This window comes from Papio anubis, chromosome 14 (genome assembly GCF_008728515.1).
Source record: "Papio anubis isolate 15944 chromosome 14, Panubis1.0, whole genome shotgun sequence".
NCBI classification, from domain to species: domain Eukaryota; kingdom Metazoa; phylum Chordata; class Mammalia; order Primates; family Cercopithecidae; genus Papio; species Papio anubis.
The window spans coordinates 10,962,277-10,988,034 of NC_044989.1; the positions used below are offsets into that span (position 1 = coordinate 10,962,277).

At 48.4% G+C, this 25,758-nt stretch overlaps 1 protein-coding gene across 2 annotated transcripts; it reads left to right on the forward strand.

Moving 5' to 3' along the window:
* Positions 1–811: 811 nt before the first annotated feature.
* SLC66A3 (solute carrier family 66 member 3) lies at positions 812–25,018 on the forward strand. Of its 2 annotated transcripts, XM_003908282.2 has the most exons (7): positions 812–1,129; positions 5,921–6,003; positions 6,080–6,149; positions 9,942–9,999; positions 18,126–18,246; positions 21,121–21,162; positions 23,892–25,018. In XM_003908282.2, the coding sequence occupies exons 1-7, from the start codon at positions 987–989 to the stop codon at positions 23,981–23,983; spliced, it is 609 nt and encodes a 202-aa protein (XP_003908331.1). In that variant the 5' UTR covers positions 812–986; the 3' UTR covers positions 23,984–25,018. The 2 variants fall into 2 exon arrangements, with proteins under 2 accessions (XP_003908331.1, XP_009181944.1); XM_009183680.1 differs by lacking the exon at positions 18,126–18,246.
* Positions 25,019–25,758: the final 740 nt, after the last annotated feature.

A 25,758-nucleotide genomic window follows, 5' to 3' on the forward strand; every position in this document is an offset into this window, starting at 1 on the left:
CACGTCCAAGTTACTCTATCAGGAGAAATCCTTAAGAAACAGTTTCACTGTGAAGTGTTCAAGTTCAAGGCTTCCGGTAGGCGCTCAGGTCAGGGCCCACGCCGCTAGGAGGGAAGCCGGGAAGCCTTCCGTCCCAGACTGGAGACAGGCCGCGTGCTCTGAAAGGTGACCCTTTCAGATGAGGTGACCCCGGGGCTCTGGTCCCAGAGAGCCTCTCCAGCCCAGTTCCCCATCTGTAAAATCGGGAGGGGGCACCCAGCCCTTAAGCCCTTAAGCAGGAGGCTTTAACTCCTGAAATGCTTAGTGAGAGAAACTAAAACACTTGTAGGGAGGGAAAAATCTCGCAGAATAGCCCATCCCCCTAGGGGGTGCCTGTTTGCCTCCCGGTCCACCCAATCCCTGAAAAGCCGGACCTCCGGGGCGGCTCCCGGCGGCTGCTAAATTATCAGGTCGCAAGAAGGCGAAAAAACGAAGCAGCTGCCGGCGGAGCCCACAGGCCAGGGTGGGACAGTGGCCCAGGGGCGGGGCTAGGAGGGGCGGGGCGAGGCGAGGTTGGCCAGGGGGCGGAGCGAGGAGGGACGGGGCGGAGCGAGGTTGGCCAGGGGATTGGGCTAGGTGAGGCCGACCGGGAGGGGCGAATCTGGGGGCGGGGCGAGGTGAGGCGGGTCCGAGAACTGAGCGATCCCGGGCGGGTGGGAGGCGGGCCTGTGGGCGGGGCTGCCGCCCGTGGGCGGGGCGAGATGAGGCTGGCCAGGGGGCGGGGCGAGCCCGGGCGGATTAGGCAAGGCGGGCCAGGGGGCGGGGTGCGTCCAGGGGAGGGGCCGAGCGAGGCGGATCCGGAGCAAGGGGGAGCGCGGAGGGGCGGGCCCTGGCTGGGTGGTCCCGGGCGGATCCCGGGAAGGCGGAAGGCTTCGGCAGAGCTGTGCCGCCGAGGCTGAGCGGCCCTTTACCGCTGCCGCCGCCCCGGTGCCCAAACCCGTGGCGCTATGGAGGCGGCGCTGCTGGGGCTGTGCAACTGGAGCACTCTGGGCGTGTGCGCCGCGCTGAAGCTGCCGCAGATCTCCGCTGTACTAGCTGCGCGCAGCGCGCGGGGCCTCAGCCTTCCGAGTTTACTTCTGGAGCTGGCAGGGTAAGGCCCGGGGCGACCGGGGCTGCCTCCTTCCCCCTCGCAGCTGCTGCCCCCTGGGAGCCCGGGAGAGCCTCGGCTCGAAGTAGGGCGGGAATGATCCTTGCACGCCGGCGTCGCAGCTGGGCGGCCGAGGGTGAACTAGGTAGCCTAGGGGCTCGGGGTGCTCTTCCCAGGGCCACCCGCCACCCGCTTACTTACATTGTTTCTCGCCAAGTCCCGCGTGGCACGAATTGACTGTGCACGCCCATTTTACAGATGAGGAAACAGACGCAGCGGAGGCAGCCCTCGGTGCGCTAGTGACAAAACCTGCTGGCCCTGAGCAAGGCCATTTGCACCTCGAGGCTGTCATATTCTTTGTCCCTAAACTCACCACGCACCCTCAGCCTCTTTTTCGGGCCTCGGTTTCCTCATCTGTGAAATAAGGGGTTGAACTAAGAATGGCTGAATCTCTTGTCTTCTCCCGGTGGTTGGTGGGGAACCTTTCCTGGTTATTTAATGAGATTCCTTGGGAGGGGGTCTTAAGACAACTGCATTTCTTATAGAAAGAAGTTTCCTTAGTCATCTATAAGGACTTTGGAGAGTCTCTCCAAAGTTGGGAAGGGGTGACGGAGAGGTCATTCAGTCCCTGATTCTGAGGCAGCTTCTAAGGCCTTCCTATTCAAAGTATTCATCATGCCAGAGCTCCAAACTTTTGGGGTATCATTTTTGAGCCCCAACAATAGGAAAACGCATACCTGAACCTAGTGATCTCGCCCGTTGCCCCTGGCCAGGCCAGGCCCTCCACTTTGCTCCCCGCCATCACCCAGTGGGGTCTGAAGGCTGATCCTCCACACAAGCCGTCCTGGAGCGCAAGGTGGGCGAGGTGGGGGGTGCGGGATACAGGATGGGAAGAAGCCAATGGGTGCGGGGGAGAAAGAGGAGACCTCAGGTGTGGGAGGGTGAGGGACCCCACTCAGCCTCTGGACCCTGGGCCGGCCCTATGGAGCCCAGCCCTGGGCACAGTCATCCAATGGGGGGCTTTGAGGGGAAATTTCTGGGAAAGCTTTGCAGTGGGAGGGGCTGTGACCTCTTCCAGGCTTGTGAGTGACTTTGCCCTGTGGGGTGTGGAGGGGGGTCCCAGGCTGGATGGCAGGGTTGAGAGGCAACCAGGGGAGGCAGGCAGCCTGTGTTTCAGGTTGGTGCCGCCGCCAGGCTGGGAGCAGAGAGGCTGGAGCGATGAGGCTGTGGCAGAGGACACAGGCTGGAAGTGGCTGCAGTGACCGCTCAGGTGGGAGAGGGGACAAGCGCATGAAAGCCAACAGCGGGATTTGGCCTTGGCCCCTTGCTAGGTCCCCGAGCTGGGGAAGCTGAGGCTGGACCCATGACGGAAAAGAAGCCAGGCCGTCTGTAGAGTCCGTAGATTCCCTCCTGCCACCAGCCCCTAGGCCTGCATTTCCACCACTTTTGCACCATTGCTTGAAAAACGCAAACCCTCAGAGATACGTAGGTGAGGGCTCATATTAAATCTGTCAGCTGTCACCTCTCCCAGCTTACCTTAGTCCCAGCTCGCCTTAGTGAAAGCCAGACCTCTGGCAGTGGAAGGATCTTTCTGGGCATGGGAGCCCAAGGGTTGGGTGGGGCAGTGGCTTGCTGCTGTCCCTGCTGGCCTGTCTAAGGGGCTTGCTGTTATCACTACAGGTAAAGGGAGCTCTGTCAGGGCTGGTGCACCAGCTCTGCAGCCTCCAAGCCAGGGCCAGGGCCAGGCACACAGACTTCTGTACATGGGCACACAGACTTCTGTCAGGGCCCAGCTGCAGTGCCAGCCTCACCTGGAAGACAGGCTGGAAGGGATCAAGGCTCTACCCTTGCTGAGTTCCAGTAGATTTGATCTCCATACTGCCAGCTGTTTATTATCATGTGGCATTGCCTGAGCATTCCATGTGTTGACTCTATGCATTGTATAAATTATCATGAATTATAATCTCATTTAATCCTTACAGCAGCCTTAGGAGGTAGGTGTTGTTTTTGTCCCCAGACGATGAGAACCTGAGTTAGGGAGGTAAGGAGCCCAGGGCAGCAGCGGGCTGGGTAGCCCAGCAGGGTCCTGGCCCTCCCATCTGCCTGCCTGCCTCCCTCATGCCCTTCCCAGCCTTGCCTGGGAGGCCCGCCTGGGGCTGGCCATGCTTGCCAGCTGGGCCCTGGGCCCCTGACCAGATCCGGCAGCAGCCAGAGTTAGAGCAGAAGGAACTCCAGGGATGTCGCAGTCAGCCGTCTGGACGGCACGGGCCCTCTTTGGGTCTCTATTTCCCAGTTCTGAGAGCATCGAGTCAATTGGAGCATGAAGTGTGTCTTAATGATGCCAGAAAAGCCTTTTTAGTGTGGCTTGGTGTGAAGGGCAGGAGCCTCCGCCCAGGGACCTGCCTCTGCCGACCAGGGGCATTCCTTGTAGCTGGGTCCTTCCCCCTCCCTGGTTCCCAACCTTGCTGCTTCTCAGCCTTGCTGGCGGCCTCCTGCCCTGCCTGCAGGGCTCTGCCTCCCTGCTCTCTGCAGCCAGGAGCCTCCTGGAACACAGGATCCATAGGACCTGCCCTGCCTGCAGCCTTCTGTTGACTGCGGCCCTCCCTCGATGGACCCTTAGGCTGTAGAACCTTGGCCTCTGGGTAGGATGCCTTTGGAGCCCACTAAGTGCTCCAGGTCACTTGTCCCCCAGCCTGGGTGGGGGTATGTTTTGTTTAACCCTCTAGCAGGTGTTGAGGGAGAAAACTCCAACAGTTGCATGGAGCAGATGGGAATGGAGACAAAAAAAAATGGGTCTGTGTCAGATGCCCGGCCAGCATGATTTTATGATGATGAGCATTGTAGCGATTACTTATTAAAATGAACTTTAAAGGGCCAGGCATGGTGGTTCTCGCCTGTAATCCCAGCACTTTGGGAGGCCGAGATGGGCAGATCACCTGAGGTCAGGAGTTCAAGACCAGCCTTGCCAACATGGTGAAGCCCCGTCTCTACTAAAAACACAAAAATTAGCCAGGCGTGGTGGCGCACACCTGTAGTCTAAGCTACTTGGGAGGCTGAGCAGGAGAACTGCTTGAACCCGGGAGGTGGAGGTTACAGTGACTGAGATTGCGCCACCGCACTCCAGCCTAGGCGACAGAGCAAGACTCCATCTCAAAAAAAAAAAAAAAGAAACATTAGAAACTAAAGGAAAGACATTGCCCCCACCTCCCCAGGCTGCAAGGGCTGGGGGAGTTTGAGTCCCAGGGAAAGCAGGGAGTAGATGGCAAAACCTGCAGGGGCAGCAACGGCTGCGTCCAGATCAGCCTCGGGGAATCCATGCTCTTCATCTTGTATGTTCTTGGTGTCTTTGGGCCTCCGTTTCCCTAAGTGGTCTGTGAGATGTGGAGGCCAGCATGGATGACCCCTGGAGGTGAGAACGGGCTCTGACATCCCCAGGTTCTCAGGCCTGGCCTGCGGACTGTGGCTGCGTCCCAGGGTCAGCACACCGTTAGTTCAATGGTGAAGACCCCCATAGCTTTTGTTCTTCAGCACTCAGCGGCTGGCTGTGGCCCCACAGAGGGGCTGGGGTGCAGCCTCCCGCTCTGCCAGCCGCTCTGGCTCCATCTCACAGGGGAACAGAGAGGGCTGCTCAGGAGGCTGGCAGGAGGAGAGTCCCTGCGGCAGGGCAGGGCTGGGCAGAGGTACCGCTTATCCCTGAAGCTGGGAGGTGGCCCAGCTGCCAAGCGCCCAGAGGGTCGGCAGGCAGCTGGGGGTGGGGACCCTCCTGGGCACGGTGGGGGCCTCCACTCGGGGACCAGGCCTGCGGGAGGCCCTCGTGCTCGGCAACACTGGGACCTCCTCCGACTCCGCCCCCAGCTAAGTCGCGCACTGTCGGAAACAGGCTAGGGAGGCACAGCCTGTTTGTGAACCGGGCTTTTCCAGGATTCCTTCCCAGCTTAGGCGATCGGAGACCCTGGGGGATCCCTCCTGTACATTGAAGTCCCGTGGTTCCTGCTCCCCTTTCTTCCCGACCTGAGTGGTCTGAACACACAGGTGAGAGGGAGGGAGCCACAAAGCTGGGTGTGGGACAAACAGCCCCGGGAGACCACGGGGATTCCGGTCCTGAGGGAGGAGACAGCTGGGTGTGAGGGGGAGGCAGGAAGCTCTGCCTTTTCTTCTGAGAAGGTGAGACCCTGGGGTCTTTGCAGCATCCTCACAGCTGGAATCTTAGTGAAACTGAGGGTGGTTCTTTGTGCTTTTCCCCCACTGCCGTCTCAACCAGGCAGCTCTTCTGGAAGGCAACTGGACCATCCAGGTGCTGTTCTAACTCTTAAAACATGGTTACAGACCCCCATCCAGGGATGGCTGCAGCCCCTCGGATCCTTGTGCCTCTGCAGCTTCTCAGAGTGGAAGGCAGATGTGTGCAGCAGCTGAGGGGCAGCTGCTGGGGTCAGTGAGAGCCCAACATGGCAGGCAGGCCAGCAAGCGTGGGCCCAGAAGGCCCAGTCTCATACTCCTGCTCAGGGATTTGCCTTCTGTAAAAATCCTTTGTAAGTGACCATCTCAAGGCACTTTATAGAGGTCATGGGTATTGCACTATGGCCCGGTGCCCAGTACGTTCTGGATGCTCCAAAAATTGTACAGATGATTCAACTGAATTCCATCTATTGTGTTCTAAACCTTCGTCTTTAACACTGGGGTGTCCACACCACCACTGCGAGGATTCGGCAAACTGACCTGTGTTCCGGGTGCCTGCCAGGCCCCGACAGCTGCGTTTTGGGGCAGCCGCGTGGACATGTGCCCTCCTCTTCCCAGGTTCCTGGTGTTTCTCCGGTACCAGTGTTACTATGGGTATCCGCCGCTGACCTACCTGGAGTACCCCATCCTCATCGCACAAGGTAACAGCCGCTTCCCTGTCCGGCGGGCTGCTGCGGGTCTCCCCTTCCTCCCTCACTCGGAGCCTCTCTCTTTCAGATGTCATCCTCCTGCTGTGTATCTTTCATTTTAACGGGAACGTGAAGCAGGCCACTCCTTACATCGCTGTGTATCCTTTCCGAATCGGAGCCAGAAGTGGGAACAGGGCTGTTATTTGCGAATAGTATGCATTGTGAAGCAGGCTTCTTTACCAGATGTGTATTTTTTGGTTAAAAAAAAAAGAATCTCAAATATAAATGTGTCCACGTACGCTAGAGATGCCCTCAGTACAGCCCCTGCTGCCCCTCCGAGACCAGCATGCCCTGGGCGGTGCCAGCAGGCCAAGTGGAAGGCAGATGGGTCGAGTCCACCCTTGCTAAGAGCAGCATCATCCAGCTGCATTAGTTCATCTGAGACATTTCTTCCTGCCCTGATAATGGTCCCCAAGGAGTGGAAGCAATACTGAGAGTATCCGGCGCCTCTCAAGACGTTAGCTTAGAGGCTGAACCTTGAGGTCTGAGCGGCAGTCGGTGGCTGAGGCTTGCAGTGGAAGCCTGGTCAGCTCAAAGATGTGTCCCCGCTCAGTGGCACTTCCTGTGAATGAGGGTGAGGCTTCACTTCAGTTCTCTTTGTAAAGACTCACTAGTTGAACGTCACACTCCTTAAAAAGCCAGGAGAGGCCGGGCGCGGTGGCTCACACCTATAATCCCAGCACTTTGGGAGGCCAAGGCGGGCGGATCATGAGGTCAGGAGATCGAGACCATCCTGGCTAACAAGGTGAAACCCTGTATCTACTAAAAATACAAAAAAATTAGCCGGGTGTGGTGGCGGGCACCTGTAGTCCCAACTACTCGGGAAGCTGAGGGCGGGAGAATGGTGTGAACCCGGGAGGCGGAGCTTGCAATGAGCCGAGATGGCACCACTGCACTCCAGCCTGGGTGACAGAGCAAGACTCCGTCTCAAAAAAAAAAAAAAAAAAAAGCCAGGAGAGTGTTTTTTGTTGTTGTTTGTTTGTTTGTTTTGAGGCGGTCTTGCTCTGTGGCCCAGGCTGGATTACAGTGGTGGGATCAAAGCTCACTGCAGCCTTGACCTCCTTGGTCAAGCTTAATTGTCTTGATCAAGCGATCCTCCTGCCTCAGCCTCCCGAGTAGCTTGGACTATCGAAGCATGCCACCACACTCAGCTAATTTTTAAATTTTTTGTAGGTATGCGAGTCTCCCTATATTGCCCAAGCTATAAGATGTTTTAACCTTTTTAAGAGACAGGGTCTCACCGTGTCAGCTGGAGTGCAGTGGCTGGATTATAGCTCACTGCAGTCTTGAACTTCTGGGGCCAAGGAATTCTCCTGCCTCAGCCTCCCGAGTAGCTGGAACTACAGGTGCATGCTACCATGCCCAGCTAATTAAAAATTTTTTTGGCGAGCTTGTGATGGCTCAAACCTGTAATCCCAGCACTTTGGGAGGCGAGGCAAACAGATCCACGAGGTCAGGAGATGAGACCATCACAGCTGCTGCAGTGAAACCCGTCTCTATTAGAAATACAAAAACTAGCTGGGCCCGGTGGCGGGTGCCTGTAGTCCCAGCTTCTCGAGAAGGCTGAGGGCGAGGAGGAATGGCGTGAACCGGGAGGCAGGAAAGCACACACACAGTGAGCTGAGATCCGACCACTGCACTCCAGCCTGAAGCGTGAAGCGAACTCGTCTCAAAATTTTTTTTTTTAGAGATTGGGTCCCAGTGTGTTGCCCAGACTAGTCTTGAACTCCTGGACTCAAGCGACCTTTCCACCTTGGCTTTCCAAGCTGGGATTACAGGCATGAGCCGCCACTCCTGGCCCAAGAAAGTGTTTTCAATGGCACTAGCTGTCAGCCTGTCCTGCCACATCTGTGAAATGTCCTGAGCTGTTTCTTCCCATGCCCTCTTCAGAGCAGAGGAAGGAGGGCAGAGCCAGGCCTGTGGCCCGAGTGACCTAAGCGCAGGCCGTGAGAGTGTGGGTGTGGAGTGGTGGGAAACAGCTGGCCTGGAGCCAGACAGGACAGGTCCCTGCCACCACAGCGGTGGCTTCAGCATACACCATAAACTGCGCGTCCCCCATCTGCGACGTGGGATCATAATGCCTATGTTTTAGGGTTGTTGTGGAAGCTAGAAGTGCCAGAAACACAGTCAAGCAGAGTAAATGACAGGGCCGTTGTGGTGGTTTTACCAGCAGCGAGGCTCTGCAGCCTGTGTCGGTGGAGGGAGCTGGGTTCTGGCCGACTCCTGACCCTCTGCTGTTTCCCGAGTGGTAAGCTCTGCTGCCTCCGTTTCTCTCTGCAGAAAGAGGGACTGCACAGCTGTACTGCACCTCAACACTTCACAGTCAGTCCCAGCTGGTTAAAGTACTGGTAAACGGTACTTTGAAGATGAAAAGAGTTACGTGATTTACTTTTGAAATACAATGCAACAGCTTTGTGCAAGTGGTGAGTCTGCAGATTAGAAAATTTGGGTGCTGGTGGCACTGGGAGATATCACATAGCTGGAGGCTGATGGCGAGTCCGTAGTATCAGCAAGATGCTTATAATCTCCTGTTGGACTTACAGAGAGCAAAAGAATAGGGTTACCATATTAAGGAATACTTTTACATATTGCATGGGATATACTTCTACTGAAAATTATTGACCAGGTGCAGTGGCTCATGCCTGTAACCCCAGTGGGTTGAGTGGTCTAAGTGGGAGGATCTTTTGAGGTCAGGAGTTTGAGGCTAGCCTGGGCAACATAGTGGGATTCCCTAGTGCTCCAAAAAAAAAAGAAGAAAAAAAATGATTCAAGCATGATGTCTCACACCAATAAATAACTCGGGAAAAGTTATTTATTTTCCACCTGAAATTCAAATTTAACTGGGTGTCCTGTACTTTAATTTGTGAAATCTGGCAACCCTACAAATAAATCATCTGTAGGATCTCAGGAGCTCCTACTATTGGTCAAATTTTATAAAATGTATATTCTGAATACACAGAATGAGGTGGGATGGAACAGAATTGGTTGGGGGAGGAGTCACAAAAATTAGCTTTCAAAATTGAGTCAGTGTTTTCAAAACAGGATTCTCTCCAGCCAGCTTCGAGCTACCTTCTGGTGTTGACCAGGCTGTGAGTATTTAGTTCCACTGACTTTTAGCACCGGGCATTGTTTCAGTATCTTCATTTAATTAATGTTTGAAATTATAATAATAGCAGTCTCTTGAGTCGGTGCTACGTGCTTTTAGGCATTTGGGAGGTAGAGTAAGGAATGTTGAGTCCATTTTACAGATAAGCAAATCAAGGTGGAAAGATGGAAAGCGACTTTCCCAAGGCCACTCCAGAGACTCTTGGCCGCCCCCTTCCAGCCTGGCCGCTGTCTCCTGGGTGCTTGTTCAGCTCCCAGCTGGCCTCTATTCCTGTGGCATCGCCGAGCTCAGTGCACACGCCTGACTCCCAGCATTGCCCACCCCAACTGTATCATTTTTACAGTGGAGTTAGTGGGAAAGGTGGAAGTCAGTAAACAGAAGTTCACATCACACCGATTTTGCAGAACATTCCTGCTTTATAATGTTGGACTTCTCTTTAAGTGCTCAGCTTTTGACCATAAATCGGAGATGTCTGCATGGTCTGGAATTAAGTGGTCAGTGAAAACCACTAGGAATGTTCCCAGTCGTCGGGAGCAGCCCGTGAGTGTGGGTGTCTTTGTATTTCTCTTCCGTAACCTGCTTTCGTTCTTTTGAACTCCCAGCAGGTGTTCACTTGCAACCCTTTTCATCCCTTCCAAATCCAGCAGATTCTGGTAGCATGTCCCCCTCTCCCACCCACCTGGCTTCCATGTGCAGCTCTCTGTGGTCTTGGTTTGTATATGTGAGATGGGAGGGTGGCGGGGATGTGGGCGACCCACTGCTGTGTCCCTTAACACTTGGTAAGATTGGTGTCTTCTTGGTTCGTCCTCGCCCTGCAGAAGTGGATCATAGACCTGGCCATGGTAAGCATTGTGCTTGAAAAGAAAGTAGGAGGAATAAGCTACCTTGGAGAGAACTTGATAGATCATATATATATATATGTATGTATTTTTTTTTTTTTTTGAGATGGAGTTTCGCTCTTGTTGCCCAGGCTGGAATACAATGGCACAATCGGTTCACCACAACCTCTGCCTCCTGGGTTCAAGGGATTCTCCTGCCTCAACCTCCCCAGTAGCCGGGATTACAGGCATGTGCCACCATGCCCAGCTAATTTTTGTATTTTTAGTAGAGACAGGGTTTCACCATGTTGGCCAGGCTGGTCTCGAACTCCTGACCTCAGGTGATCCACACGCCTTGGCTTCCCACAGTGCTGGGATTACAGGTTTGAGCCTAGGCGCCCGGCCACTAACAGTTTTAGAATGAAGAATTGAGCATCAGTTAATGAGCTGCTTCTTAGGTTCATAATGGCATGTTGGCCTTGTCCTGGAGAAGGGCCGACTTATTTTCATACTTGGCTCAGGGCTGAAAATTTCCAAGGGCTTCTGAGGGTGGTTGAGGATGTGTTTGACCACAGACCTCTCCAAGGTGACAGAAGTGAATGAGAAAAGGAGGAGAACTAACTGGTGGTCGCAGGGCACTGCCTGCCACACCTAGACTCATGAATTTCTTTCCCCTTTCCCCCAGCGTCTTGTCTGTGGACAAGATTCTCTGTTAAATTTCTGTTACATTTCAACCCTGTTTCTTTGGAGAGCAGATAAGTAGGGTTGCCGTATTAAAAAGGAACGCTTTTTCAGTACAGGTATGTCCAAAATATTGCATGGGGCCAGGCGCGGTGGCTCACGCCTGTATTCTCAGCACCTTGGGAGGCCGAGGTAGGCGGATCACCTGAGGTCAGCAGTTTGAGGCCAGCCTGGCCAACAGGCGAAACCCCATTCTCTACTAAAAGAAAACAAAAATTAGCCAGGCATGGTGGCGGGCACCTGTAATTCCAGCTACTTGGGAGACTGAGTCAGGAGAATCGCTTCAACCCCGGGAGGCAGAGCTTGTAGTGAGCTGAGATCATGCCACTGCACTCCAGCCTAGGTGACAGAGCGAGACTCCATCTCAAAAAACAAACAAACAAAATATTGCATGGGACATACTTGTACTAAAACATTTGTTGTTGTTGATCTGAAATTTAAATTTAACTAGATGTCCTGTATTTTTTTTTTTGCCAAATCTCACACCCTGTAAATGAGCCTTCCCTCTGTTCTCTCTGTTGTCTCTGTTCTCTCTGTTCTCTCTGTTCTCTCTGTTGTCTCTGTTCTCTCTGTTGTCTCTGTTGTCTCTGTTCTCTCTGTTTCTTCTCTGTTTGTGTTTATATACTGTTTGTCTTCTGTTATTTGATAACCCTTGTTGTCTCTGTTCTCTCTGTTTGTCTCTATTTGTCTCTGTTCTCTCTGTTCTCTCTGTTCTCTGTTCCTCTCTGTTTCCTCTGTTGTCTCTGTTGTCTCTGTTCTCCTCTGTTCTCTCTGTTTGTCTCTGTTGTTCTGTTTATATACTGTTTCATATATGATTTGTCTCTGTTCTTCTCTGTTATCTCACCATTTATATATTTTGATATACCGTTATATACTGATTTCTATACCCATTATATATTTGCATTATATGTTTGATATATGTTTATATATGATATATGATTTCTCTGGGTATATACTTGTTTGCATTATACTTGATTATGTCGTTTATGTACTTGTTTATATGTTTGATATGCGATATGCGTTTATGCTCGAACATATGCACTTGTTTGCGTGTACTTGATTTTATGCTCTGTTTTAATATACTTGTTTTCTCTGTTTATATATTGTTTCTTCTTGTTGCGATATGGTTTAATATGCTTACATTTGTGTCTGTTTACGTGTACCGATTATGCGGTATATGTATACTTGTTTATATGGCTATGCTCTTGTTTGCGATATACTATGTTTATGCTCTGTTTGATATGATTATATATGAGCATTATACTTGTTCATTATGCTGTTTATGCCAATTATACTTGTTTATATGTTATATACTTGATGCATTATATACGTTTATATGGTACATTATACCGTTTATATACTTGTTTGATATGCTGTTATGTTATATATGATTTATATGCTGTTTGATATGATTTATCTCTTTATATACTGTTTATATATGATTATATGCCATTATATAATTTATATAATTATATACGATACGATATACCGTTTATGCTCTGTTTGATATATAATTTATATACCGGTATGTAATTTGTCTCCTGTTCTCTCTGTTGTCTCTGTTGTCTCTGTTCTCTCTTCTCTCTGTTGTCTCTGTTGTCTCTGTTCTCTGTTTGTCTGTTCTCTCTGTTCTCTGTTGTCTCTGTCTCTGTTCTCTGTTGTCTCTGTTCTCTCTGTTGTCTCTGTTCTCTCTGTTCTCTGTTCTCTCTTTGTCTCTGTTGTCTCTGTTGTCTCTGTTCTCTCTGTTGTCTCTGTTCTCTCTGTTGTCTCTGTTGTCTCTGTTCTCTCTGTTGTCTCTGTTCTCTCTGTTGTCTCTGTTCTCTCTTCTCTCTGTTGTCTGTTGTCTCTGTTCTCTCTGTTGTCTCTGTTCTCTCTGTCTCTGTTGTCTGTTCTCTCTGTTCTCAGTAGCTCCTACTACTGATTGAGTTGGGGTGGTTCTAGTTTGGGGGTGATTAGCTCCCATACAGCAGCTGTGAGCCTTCACCCTCAGGAAACATCCTTCCAGCAATGTTGAGATATAGGCTTGTCAAGAACGGCTGGGTGCAGTGGCTCACGCCTGTAATCCCAGCGCTTTGAGAGGCTGAGGCGTGTGGATCACTTGACGTCAGCAGTTCGAGACCAGCCTGGCCAAAATGGCAAAACCCCATCTCTACTAAAAATACAAAAATTAGCTGGGTGTGGTGGTGCGTGCCTGTAATCCCAGCTACTCTGGAGGCTGAGGCAGGAGAATCACTTGAACCTGTGAGGTAGAGGTTGCAGTGAGCCATGATCAAACCGTTGCACTCCAGCCTGGGCAACAGAGCGAGACTCTGTTTCAAAAACAAAACAAAACAAAACAAAAGAATCACGTTCAGGGGTCAAAGACAACAACAGCTTTTTGGTGTTTCTTCTGTACCCTTAGCAGTAGTCGTCTAGTCTAACCACACATTGATGATGTAACATTTCATGAAATGTAATTTTGATTCTTTCCTTTATCGTGCGAGGGCTGAACACCAGGCTCCGTGCTGTGTCTGCCCATAGCCCTCCTTCACTGACTCAATGAGTGTTCCTCATGCATCTGTTCTGAGGTGCCAGGGCCCGGGGCACAAGGTGGCCCAGATCTGAGAGTCATGGAGAGCCCCAGTGCAGGAGAACCAGCTGGGCCTTCAGAGCTCACACATGGTAGCGAAACTCCAAAATCCTACAGCGGAGCGGATGCTGCTTGAATCAGTGGAAAACCTCCATTGTAGAATGTTCTGGTTTTTGGCTTTCAAATGCAGGTACCCAAGATCGTTCCCCCAGAAGTCCTAAACTGTGCTTTCATGGTTAAATTGATAATTCATATACTCATGGTTTATTCACAAGAAAATGATTAAAGTACTTAAAAATGATCCCCATAACAGCTAAGCATCCCTTCTCCTTTCCAATCCTGTTCCTAGCCTAGACTGGTTTACAGAAAAATTTCATAGTCTCCCATTGAATTGAGGTGATAAGTCATTCCGGGGCTCGGTGAGGGCCAAACCAACACTGTTTCAGGATTGTAAAGATGGCTTTGCTCCTGAAAGATGGATCTGGTAGAGTATCTAGCAGGCAAGCTTGTGTTTAGCACGAGTGTGTCGTAATGTGGTCTGGGGCCCTGATGTGTGTGAACAAAGCCAGCTTCCCCAGCTCTTCCCATCCCGCACCGACTCCTTGCCACCCCGCCGAGCCTGTGGTCTGGCTAGTTCTCTGGTGCGAGCCCTCCCCTGCAGCCCTCCCTCCTCTGCTCTGTCCAGGTCTCCTGATTGTACAAGAGCCCCCTCTCCTCACAGGCCTTCCTGCCTGGGGTCAGCCATCCTCCAAGCCATCCGCACCTAGCTCCCAGGGTGACTTTAATCCTGCCACAGGCCTGACCACAGGTCCTTGGTCAACTCCTCTGCCCAAGAGCACTTCCTGCAGTTCCCTTCTCCATAATTCCTTTTTTTTTTTTTTTTCTTTTGATACAGAGTCTCACCCTGTTGCCCAAGCTAGAGTGCAGTGGTGTGATCTCGGCTCACTGCAACCTCTGCCTTCTGGGTTCAAATGATTCTTGTGCCTGAGCCTCCTGAGTAGCTGGGACCACAGGCACATGCAACCATGGCTGGCTAATTTTTGTATGGGTTTCACCATGTTGGTCAGGCTGGTCTTGAACTCCTGGCCTCAAGTGATCCTCCCGCCTTGGCCTCCCGAAGTGCTGGGATTACAGGCTTGAGCCACTGCACCTGGCCTCCCTTCTCCATAATTCTTCCTTGTCCAAGTAACCCTTTCTGCCCTCCCAAGTCACGCTGGGTGCACTTTTATCATCACGTTTGCCAAACTGCATTATTATTAAGGATTTATTCCCTCAGCAAGGATTTGTTGAGTGCTGGCCAGGTGCCAGCACTGTCACAGGTCCTGGGGACCCAGCAGGAAACAGACTGAATGTTCCGCATGAGCTTTCCTTCTCCTGGGGAGACAGAAGGTCAACAAGCTGCTCTTGTCAAGACCAGCGGCTTTCATTCATGCCAGAGCCCGTGACCAGTTCTCATTCCTCTTCTTCATATCTCGGTAGCTTTTGACGCCATCAATCAGGACTCCTGAAGGGGTGGCCTGCCCCTTCACACCTGTGGGCGTTTCTCATTAGGTGGAACGAGAGACTTGAGAAAAGAAATGAGACACAGACAAAGTATAGAGAAAGAAAAAGTGGGCCCAGGGGACCGGCGCTCAGCATACAGAGGACCCGCGCGGGCACCGGTTTCTCAGTTCCCTCAGTATTTATTGATCATTAGCTTTGCCATCTTAGAAAAAGGGAAGTGGCAGGATAATAGGATCATTGTAGGGAGAAGGTCAGCAGTAAGACATATGAATAAAGATCACTGTGACATGAATAAGTTTAAGGAAAAGGGCTGTGCTTGATATGCATATGCAAACATCTCCATAAACCTTTTTAGTGCATAAAGAGCAGGTCCCACCTTCAGCCCTAAGGCGGTTTTCTCCTTTCTCAGTAAACAGAACATGCAATCGGGTTTTACACGGAGATGTTCCATTGCCCAGGGGCAGGCAGGAGACAGATGCTTTTCTCTATCTCAAATGCCAAGAGGCCTTCTTTCCTCTTACACTAGTCCTCCTCAGCACAGACCCGTCACAGGTGTCAGGCTAGGGGACGATCAGGTCTTTGCCTTCCCACAAGGCCATATTTCAGACTATCACATGGGGAGAAACCTTGGACAATACCTAGCTTTCCTAGGCAGAGGTCCCTGCGACCTTCCGACCTTCCGCAGTGTATGTGTCCCTGGGTACTTGAGATTAAGAGAATAGTGATGACTTCACAAGCAAGCTGCCTTCAGGCACTTGTTTAACAAAGCACACCCTGCACAGCCCGAAATCCGTTAAACCTTGAGTCACCACAGCACGTGTCTCTTGCAAGGACAAGTTTGGGGGTAGGGTCACAGATTAACAGCATCTCAAATACAGAACAAAATGGAGTCTCTTATGTCTACTTCTTTCTATATAGACACAGTAACAGTCTGATCTCTCTTTCTTTTCCCCACAGACTCCTCCTTGAATCGCTTTGCCCACCTGGCTTCCAGGACGCCTTGCTCCCCAGTGTCCCTTCCCCTTGATCCTTTCTGCGTCCTTACTGATTCCTCCTCAGTTCCCTGATTCCAGTGTTTCCAGGGCTCCAACACACACCTCACAGCCAGCCACCGGCTACCCTTGCCTGACAGTGAGCCTCTCCAACCCTGTGTGTCCAGAACTGGGTTTCTGATCTCCCACCCTGCCCCCTCCCTCCTTCATCTTCATCTGTCTCAATTAATGGCAACTCCGTTCTTCACTGCAAAGGCCAGAAACACTGGAGTTTGGAATCACCCTGGATTCCTGGATTTCTCTTTTTCTTTTTTTTTCTTCTCTTTCTTTCTTCCTTTCTTTCTTTCCTTTCTTTTCTTTCCTTTTTTTTGAGACAGAGTCTTGCTCTGTCACCAGGCTGGAGTGCAGTGGCACGATCTCAGCTCACTGCAACCTCCACCTCCCAGATTCAAGCGATTCTCCTGCCTCAGCCTCCCGAGTAGCTGGGACTACAGGTGCGCGCCACCACGCCCAGCTAATTTTTGCATTTTTAGTAGAGACGGGGTTTCACCATGTTGGCCAGGATGTCTCGATCTCTTGACCTCGTGATCCACCTGCCTCAGCCTCCCAGAGTACTGGGATTATAGGCATGAGCCACCGTGCCCAGCCAGATTTCTCTTTTTCTCACATCCTATTACCACTCCCTCAGCAAATCCTATTGGCTTTGCCTTGGAAATATATCCGGAACCTGAACACTTCTCACCACATCTGTTTCTACTGCCCTCGTACAAACCCAGGTGACTGCACTAGCCTAACTGGTCTCCCAGGTGTCACCTCATCTCCCTTCGGCCTACACTCAACCCGGAGACGGGAGTTTCAGCTGCTGAAGAGACTGGTGCTGGCAGGGCTGGTGGTGGTCAGCATGGAGGATGCTGTGCAGAGCAGCAGGCTGATGTGTGAGGATCACTTCCTCACCGTGTAGCAGAGGCCTGAGCGCACCTCCACACAGACTAGCAGAATAGCCAGCAGTTCAGGGCTGAAGCGCCACAGCTTGCTGCTGGGGTTCATGTTTGTCAGTTCAGAACAGCATAGTTTTCCCCAAGCTCTAAAGCACAGTATCTCAGTACTTCTTTTTTCCTTTTTTTTTTTTTTGAGACGGAGTCTCACTCTGTTGCCAGGACTGGAGTGCAGCGATGCGATCTCAGCTCACTGCAACCTCTGCCTCCTGGGTTCAAGCGATTCTCCTGCCTCAGCCCTCCGAGTAGCTGGGGTTACAGGCGCCCGCCACTACACCCAGCTAATTTTTTTCTGTTTTTAGTAGAGACGGGGTTTCACCATGTTGGCCAGGCTGGTCTCGAACACCTGACCTTGTGATTTGTCCGCCTCAGCCTCCCAAAGTGCTGATATTACAGGCCTGAGCCACCGCACCTGGCCCCTCAGTACTTATTTCTTATTAGAGGTGTGGATAGATGAAACTCTGTGGCCATGCATTGATTCTTTCTCATTCCCAACTTCAAACTAGCCCTGGCCATTAGTTACCCACTGCATGGTGGAATCTGTGAGTTATAAATAAATGTCTTAAGCTGGGCGTGGTGGCTCACGCCTGTAATCCCAACATATTGGGGGGCCGAGGCAGGCGGATCACCTGAGGTCAGGAGTTTGAAACCAGCCTGGCCAACATGGCGAAACCCCGTTTCTACTAAAAATACAAAAATTAACCAGGCGTGGTGGCGCGTGCCTGTACTCCCAGCTACTCGAGAGGCTGAGACAGGAGAATTTTTTGAACCTGGGAGGCGGAGGTTGCAGTGAACCAAGATTGTGCCACTGCACTCCAGCTTGGGCGACAGAGTAAGACTCTGTCTTAACTAATGAACAAAATAAATAAATAAATGTCTCACTATTGCATTCTTTTTCACCAAAGTTAGGTTTCAACTTTGTACAAATCCGTTATTATTTTGACTTGAAAATTTGGCTTCAAAAGTGCTTTGAGTATCTGGTGCTCTTTTGTTTTTGTATTTTTTTTTTTTTTGAGACGAAGTCTCGCTCTGTTGCCCAGGCTGGAGTGCAGTGGCACGATCTCAGCTCACTGCGAGCTTCGCCTCCTGGGTTCACGCCATTTTCCTGCCTCAGCCTCCCAAGTAGCTGGGACTACAGGCGCCCGCCAACATGCCCAGCTAATTTTTTGCATTTTTAGTAGAGATGGGGTTTCACCGTGTTAGCCAGGATGGTCTCGATCTCCTGCCCTCGTGATCCGCCCGCCTCGGCCTCCCAAAGTGCTGGGATTACAGGTGTGAGCCACCGTGCCCAGGCCTCTTTTGCTTTTTTAACAAATAGACTCGTGACTCTCACATTTTATCTGCAAACAGAATCTATGTACTTTCATCAGCGCGGCCAGTAAGTTTGCACAGCTCCAGTGTCTATGGAAGACGAGAGACTCGGGAACTGTGAGTGCGCTGACTTGGAGCCTCTCTTCCTATACCTGTGCAAGTAAGGACCGGACTCAGACGGTGGGGAGGCCTTTGGTAGCACCAAGTGTCTACCTAGTAGGGTGTTAAGTTGGTGTTGAAGTAACATGGTCCCTGGCGCTTTACTGCTTTACAAATAGCTGTTCAGCTAGAACCTCCTAAGTGTATCCATGTTTACAAAGATGATTTAATGCAAAGTGTTCTCCATTTTCTGTAAGATCTAAGTTGCCAAGAAAAAAAAATGAAAGTGTATTTTTCTCCAAAAATCTGGCCTGATATTAATTAGTTCTCTCTTCTTTGAAAGGATGAAGAAGTTGATTATATTGAATGCACTAATTTATCTTAAAAATTTGAATATAACAGGTTTTAAAAGATGAACAGTGGCTTTTGAGAATGAATAAAATGTGTCGTAATGGAGATTTTCAGCAGCCACATTGTTTGGTCTTAACTTTAAAATGTTCACTGTTCATCTGGATTCTTACAAAAACTACCTAAAATACATATATGGTATATATAGGTAGAAACATTTTTATAATTCAGAGCTGTCACACTAGTTGGATTTACTAGTTTTAGATATTTTAAGTAGATTTCATCACGGTTCTTCTGCATCTTAAAGGGCCAATGTCTCCATCCATGACTGCTGGTCTTTATATTCAACAAGTTGCTTGTCTTAATTATGTCTTAAAATGAAGACTTACTTTCTTTGACAGGGTCTCGCTGCCTCACAGGCTGGAGTGCAGTGATGTGATCTTCACTCACTGCAGGTTTCCAAGTAGCTGGAAGTACGGGCACACACCACCACACCTGGTTAATTATTAATTATTATTATTATTTTGAGACAGAGTCTTGCTCTGTCACCCAGGCTGGAGTGCAGTGGTGCAATCTTGGCTCACTGCAACCTCTGCCTCCAAGGCAAGCGATTCTCCTGCCTCAGCCTCCCGAGTAGCTGGGATGATAGGCACATGCCACCATGCCTGGCTAATTGTATTTTTAGTAGAGATGGATTTTCACCATGTTGGCTAGGCTGGTTTTGAACTCCTGACCTCAAATGATCCACCCGCCTTGGCCTCCCAAAGTGCTAGGATTACAGGCGTGAGCCACCGCCCCCAGCCAATTTTTTGTAGAGACGGGTCTATGTTGCCAAGGCTGGTCTCAGACTACTGGGCTCAAGTGTTCATCTCACCTCAGCCTCCCAAAGTGTTGGGGTTACAGGTGTGAGCCACTGTACCTGGCCCTGTATGTTTTCTTTGGAGAAATGTCTATTCAGATCCTTTGCCCATTTTTTAATTGGGTCTTTTGAGTTTCTTACATATTTTGGTCATTAACCCTTGTCAGATGTGTGGTTATTAACAGCCTTTTAAAAAGTTTGAGAGTCCTTTGGTGGCTGCCTCCCTAACTGAAGTCTTCTGTCTACTTACATGATTTATTTTATTTAAATGATGATTTAATCAACAGCTATTTATGTGATGTCTGTGTGTAAAGCCTTGGTTTATCAAATGTGTCAACAAAACATTTTATAGGATTTGGCCTCTGCCTTTCAGGGGCTTGCAGTTTAGTTGGAAGATAAGACCAAAAAACTACTATGTCAATATGTGCTACATGCAGAATGTGTTAGCAGAGAGGGGTTTTGATGGGCTGGTATTGGGCTAGGAAAGGCATGCCTTGAGCTGCAGGCAGTGGTCTTCTCTAACTCCCAAGTCATGCCGCTCTCTGCTCTCATGTGTCGGTTTAAACTGTTACTCCAGTTTCCTGAATGTTTACTAAGTAAAGGGCTATAGCACACAAATGAACTAAACAAAATAGTTCTAGTTAAACCCTTGGAAAAATCTTCCCCTTTTCTGGGCCTCAGTCTCCTTATCTATAAAATGCAAGGATAGAAATCAGTGCTTTGAAAACCTTTATTGTTTGTTTTTTGAGATGGAGTTTCGCTCTTTCGCTTAGGCTGGAGTGTGGTGGCGCAATCTCAGCTCACTGTAACCTCCGCCTTCCAGTTTCAAGCAGTTCTCCTGCCTCAGCCTCCCAAGTAGCTGGGATTACAGGCGCCAGCCACCACACCTGGCTAATTTTTGTATTTTTAGTGGAGACAGGGGTTTCACCATGTTGGCCAGGCTGGTCTCGAACTCCTGACCTCATGATCCACCTGCCTCAGCCTCCCAAAGTGCTGGGATTACAGGCGCGAGCCACTGCGCCTGGCCAAAACATTGTTTTTAATTAGTGGGAGCCTTTCTTTAAATAAAACTACCCAGAGGCTCAATTTGTAACAGAGAATTATTAAGAGTTGCTTTTGGAGGGTCGGGGGTTGCGGGTTAGCACAGAAGACAGCGGAAGGGAGCGCAGTCTTTCCGAGTTTCTGCGGGCAGCACTTGAGTACCTTCTAGGTACCCTCCCTTATGAGTAGTTTCAAAACCATTGGGGTAGGATGCATGGCTGGTTTTTGTTTTGTTTTTGTTTTTGAGATGGAGTCTGGCTCTGTCGCCCTGGCTGGAGTGTATTGGTGTGATCTCAGCTCACTGCAACCTTCTTCTCCCAGGTTCAAGTGATTCTCCTGCCTCAGCCTCCTGAGTAGCTGGGATTACAGGCGCCCATCACTACACCTGGCTAATTTTTGTATTTTTAGTAGAGACAGCGTTTTGCCATGTTGGCCCGGCTGGTCTCGAACTCCTGACCTCAGGTGATCTGGCATGGCTAGTTTTTATGTAATTACGAAACACAGCACTATTTGGTTTTCTGTACTACCAAACTCTATCAAGAATAGTTAATATATATAGGTAAAAAAAATAAAAATAAGAAATAATGGTTAATATATATTGGGATATTAAAAGGGAAAGACATTATTAGCTAAACCCCAAAATGTCTGAGAGGCAAGTTACTTATTGATGCAAGTTTTCTTTTACAGCAAGAATCATCACAACCTTAATGACCACCAATGATTTTACAAGTAAGCAAAATATATTCTCACTTCCTTTTTGAGTTTTGTGCTATTTGTGCCTCCTTCATTTGTAAACTGTCTTAGGGCTTAATGGATGGACTTGGCTCTATTGGATTACAGATTTAGAAGATGGCAACAATGTATTCCTACTCTTCTTGGTAACCATTTTTATTATTAAGCCTCTCCTTCTTATAGTCCAGGGGATAGAATATGCACAAGATTATAGATTCCTATCTCCATGGAACTTCCACTTAAGCAGTGGAATTGGACATGAGGTAATCACACAATTCCCTATTGAATTCTAATGGGACATGGTTTGGAAGAGTAGGGCAGGATGAGCATCTAAGGAGAACCTGGCCTAGTTTGCAGGAGCTGGGCAGATTAATTTGAAGAAGAGCGATCGTGAGGAAGAGTAGAGGTTTAGCCAGAGGAAAGGGTGCTGGGGGAGGCCAGACTCCTAACAAGGAGCAGCATGTGAAGGTCATGAGTGAAGGACAAAGGGCTAGAGTGCGGAGAGCAGGGGGACAGTGACAAGCGGGTGAGTTTCAGGAGAGGAAGGGCGCGAGGCTGGCAGTGGCCCAAGTATCCAGGGCCTACAAGAACTGCCCACAAACAGTAGGAAGCCTCTGGAGGCTTTGAAGCAGGGAAGTGGTGTCACCAATGGACTATGTTCTTGTTCTGTTTCTTTAAAAGAAAAAGCTGTCATGGAAGAGGAAGTACTTTGGTTAACCACAAAATAATTTAGTAATTCCTTAGGCTGTTTTCAACTCCCAAATCAAGCATATATTATACATCTTTGGAAAATGATTAGAACAGATGGGTGTCACCTGTGAAGATCAGACAATGTCCCCAGCATGGAGCCCTTTTAAATGAGCTAATTATTATTTGAGAAATAGTGCTTCAGAACAGAGATATGTTTGTTAGTCTCTTCCTGGAGGTTATACCTTTGCTCGAATACTTTTTGTCAGTTCTGATGGTAGGACTAAAATTGTTCTGGTCAAAGCATAAACTTTGATCAAGTGGGAAATGGGAAGGAAGACAGGCTTGGGGCTTTCCACAGGACTTGAATTCTCAGCATGGAAAGGAGAGTCAAACCACAAGTAAACAACAAAACCTATACATTAGAAATTAAGTTTAAAAGATCAAGATTGTTCTAATTGTGACTTATTTCTTATCTATGACAGCTATTCTTGAAAGTGATCAGTGTATCTGGGAATAACTTTTTTTGTTTTGAGATGGATTCTCACTCTGTCACCCAGGCTGGAGTGCAGTGGCGTGATCTTGGCTCACTGCAACCTCTGCCTCCCACATTCAAGCAGTTCTCCTGCCAGAGTAGCTGGGATTACAGGCATGCACTACTATGCCTGGCTAATTTTTGTATTTCTAGTAGAGACGGGGTTTCACCATGTTGGCCAGGCTGGTCTCGAACTCCTGACCTCAGGTGATCCACCTGCCTCCGTCTCCCAAAGTGCTGGGTTTACAGGCGTGCGCACCGCGCCCAGACTGGGAATAACTTTTTAAAAACAGTGTAGCTAAAATCTTACATGTGTTTTACAAACACAAAGATATCTTAAATCTCATTAAACCTATTTATCAGGAGTTTTATCTGTACCTTACAATAGAAGTGAAGTCACTGTTAAAGTTATATATATGTATTTTTATTTTTCCATAAAGAGACACATTTTCATGCTTACTTGAATATAAAACATGCCTTGTTAGGTGGGCCAGTTTTTCAGGATGATCTTAACAATATGTTAAACCACCCTTGCTTAACATGGAATGTTCTGACACAGCAGCACCCTCAGGACTTCAGATGAATAAAGGGATTATAAAGGGATTTTTAAAAGTTATAACCCTTCTTAGGCCAGGTGTGGTGGCTCATGCCTGTAATCCCAGCACTTTGGGAGGCCAAGGTGGGCAGATCACTTGAGGTCAGGAGTTTGAGACCAACCTGGCCAACATGGTGAGACCCCATCTCTACTAAAAATACAAAAAATAGCCAGACGTGGTGGCGGGCGCTTGTCATCCCAGCTTCCTGAGGACTGAGGCTGGAGAATCACTTGAACCCAGAAGGTGGAGGTTGCAGTGAGCCGAGACAGGCCACTGAACCCCAGCCTGGGTGACAGAGCGAGACTGTCTCCAAAAAAAAAAGAAAAAAAAAGTTACAACCCTTCTTAGCCAGAGCCACATTACTATCAGTTGAGCACTTAAGATGATAAATTACGGCCGGGCGCGGTGCCTCAAGCCTGTAATCCCAGCACTTTGGGAGGCCGAGACGGGCGGATCACAAGGTCAGGAGATCGAGACCATCCTGGCTAACCCGGTGAAACCCCGTCTCTACTAAAAAATACAAAAAACTAGCCGGGCGAGGTGGCGGGCGCCTGTAGTCCCAGCTACTTGGGAGGCTGAGGCAGGAGAACGGCGTAAACCCGAAAGGCGGAGCTTGCAGTGAGCTGAGATCCGGCCACCCCACTCGGGTGAGAAAAAAAAAACCACACTCCGTAAAAAAAAAAAAAAAAAAAAAAGATGATAAATTACTATTTATGAATTCGGGCCAAAGGGCCGAAAGTAGTTATTATGATAGGAAGATCATTTCCCCAGAAATACCTGGAACCAAAATTGTTCATTTTGGTGGTTGGGGGTGAAGCTTTATTTAGGCTTACACTTTGAGCGGGAGGTGGTTTTGCTCTATATTGTGAAGACGGTTTTTAATACACCTTTTTTTTTTTTTTTTCCAGTTCTTACACGTTTTGTGATCATGCTGGCTTTAAATATATGGGTAACCGTGACAGTCCTTCGCTACCGGAAGACAGCTATAAAGGCTGAATGATGGATACATTATTCCTTCACACAGTGGATTTTGAGTAACTGAACCAAAGGAAAAAGAAGCTCTTTGCTAAATTAATAAATTTAGTAAATTTCATAAATTTTATACATTTAGTAAATCAGTTTATAATCTTTGAAGCCAAAGGCTTCTTTAGACTTAAAGAGCCACTTAAACACTTGTTTGAAAATACCAATTTCCCTCCTTCGTTAGGTTACGGTAGCGCTCAGACATCTGCAGTGCAGAGAAGGCCTGTGACTGTTGGAAGTCATCCACGAAGCCCATTTTGAGGCCATTTTGACCCTTACTCTTAAGTTCTATATGAAGAACTACATCAATTTGTTGGCTTTCAGAATCTTTTAGGAAATAAATCCTCTCCATGACAAAAATGAACATGAACGGAGTGGCATTTTGTTCCAAGTCAGAGGTGGACACCTATAATGACTAGGGTTCACTTTCTGGGACTGATGTTTAATTGTAACATAGATACAACAGGGTGGCCTTGTTTTATATAATACAGTATTACGCCTGCACATGCTCTAGCAAGGATACCAAGGCAAGCACACATGTAACTGGCTTGAGTTTGTATCAAAATAGTCCTTCAACTTCGCACTGTGCCTTAAGTAATTCCTAACAAAAGGTACTAGGATTAGCTGCAATCTCTTCTTTCGATGAGGAAATCCCAGTAAGCTTTCTGCTTCAAGGACAATGCTGCCATTGTTTAAAGGACCACAACTATATAATTACCACTGCTGGAATCTGGTACAAAATACGTTTTGTCTACTGAAAACATACACAGTAAAGGGTGTTAGGTAGGTTCTGTCCAGTTCTTAGGGATTTTTTTCACATTATAGTATTTTTACCCTAAATATGATGTTAAGATTATTATATACTGTATTTTCTTCTAAATTAACCCTAATGTTTAAAAACTCACTTTCCCCCTTTAATTGAAGGCATTGTTTTGTTATATGCAGAAATGATGTTTACCAGAGATTATTGTTTCCTATGCAAAATAAATTTTCATATTTTGAATTCTGCTGAGTCTTAAAATTGTCAATCATTAATATGACTATTTTATGTAAGGTATAGTTTTTAAATAAACTAGTTAATCCTTTTAGAACTACTGCTTGGGACCAACAGGAAGAGGAACATGGTATCTAAAAACAATTATTCATTCTGTAGTTGTTAAAATTACAGATATCATATTTTTAAACATCCAAGTTAATCTTTTTTCATTTGCTATTATAATCTGACCATTAGCATCAATACAAATTACATGCTTTTTATTCCAACAAATGTTTTAGATAGCATTAGTACTTTATCATTGCTTAAAGCAACTCCTTTAAAAGCATACTTAACTTAGGTGACGAGGTCTCTGTTTTTCCCCCTTTGTCAGGCAACAAACACTGGAGCCATTTCAGACATTCTACACACATTATCATACTTAATCTGGCAGTGATCCTGTAAAGTAGACACAATCTCCATTTTACAGATGAAAACACTGAGGCTCAGAGTGAATAACCTGCCCAAAATCATATAGCAAATAACTGCCCTAGAAAACACTTTCTCAGCACACTATTTCCTGACAAAACAGACATCCTGCCTCTTTTCCTTATCCTCACCAATTCAAATGAGTTTGTTGTATTTGTGTGCATCTTAAAACACCCAAATCAAATCAGAGATAGGCTCCTGGTTGAGATTTGGTATTCCTCCATGAATTAAATCATAGGGCAGAAGAATCACAAGTCTACAGCCTTAGTTATAAGACTTATTTACTATCC

Coding starts and splice junctions, on each gene's coding strand:
- SLC66A3 (XM_003908282.2), top strand. CDS start 987: ATGGAGGCGGCGCTGCTGGGGCTGTGCAACTGGAGCACTCTGGGCGTG. Junction 1,130..5,920: donor TTACTTCTGGAGCTGGCAGG/GTAAGGCCCGGG, acceptor TCCTCTTCCCAG/GTTCCTGGTGTTTCTCCGGT. Junction 10,000..18,125: donor GGATCATAGACCTGGCCATG/GTAAGCATTGTG, acceptor ATCTGCAAACAG/AATCTATGTACTTTCATCAG.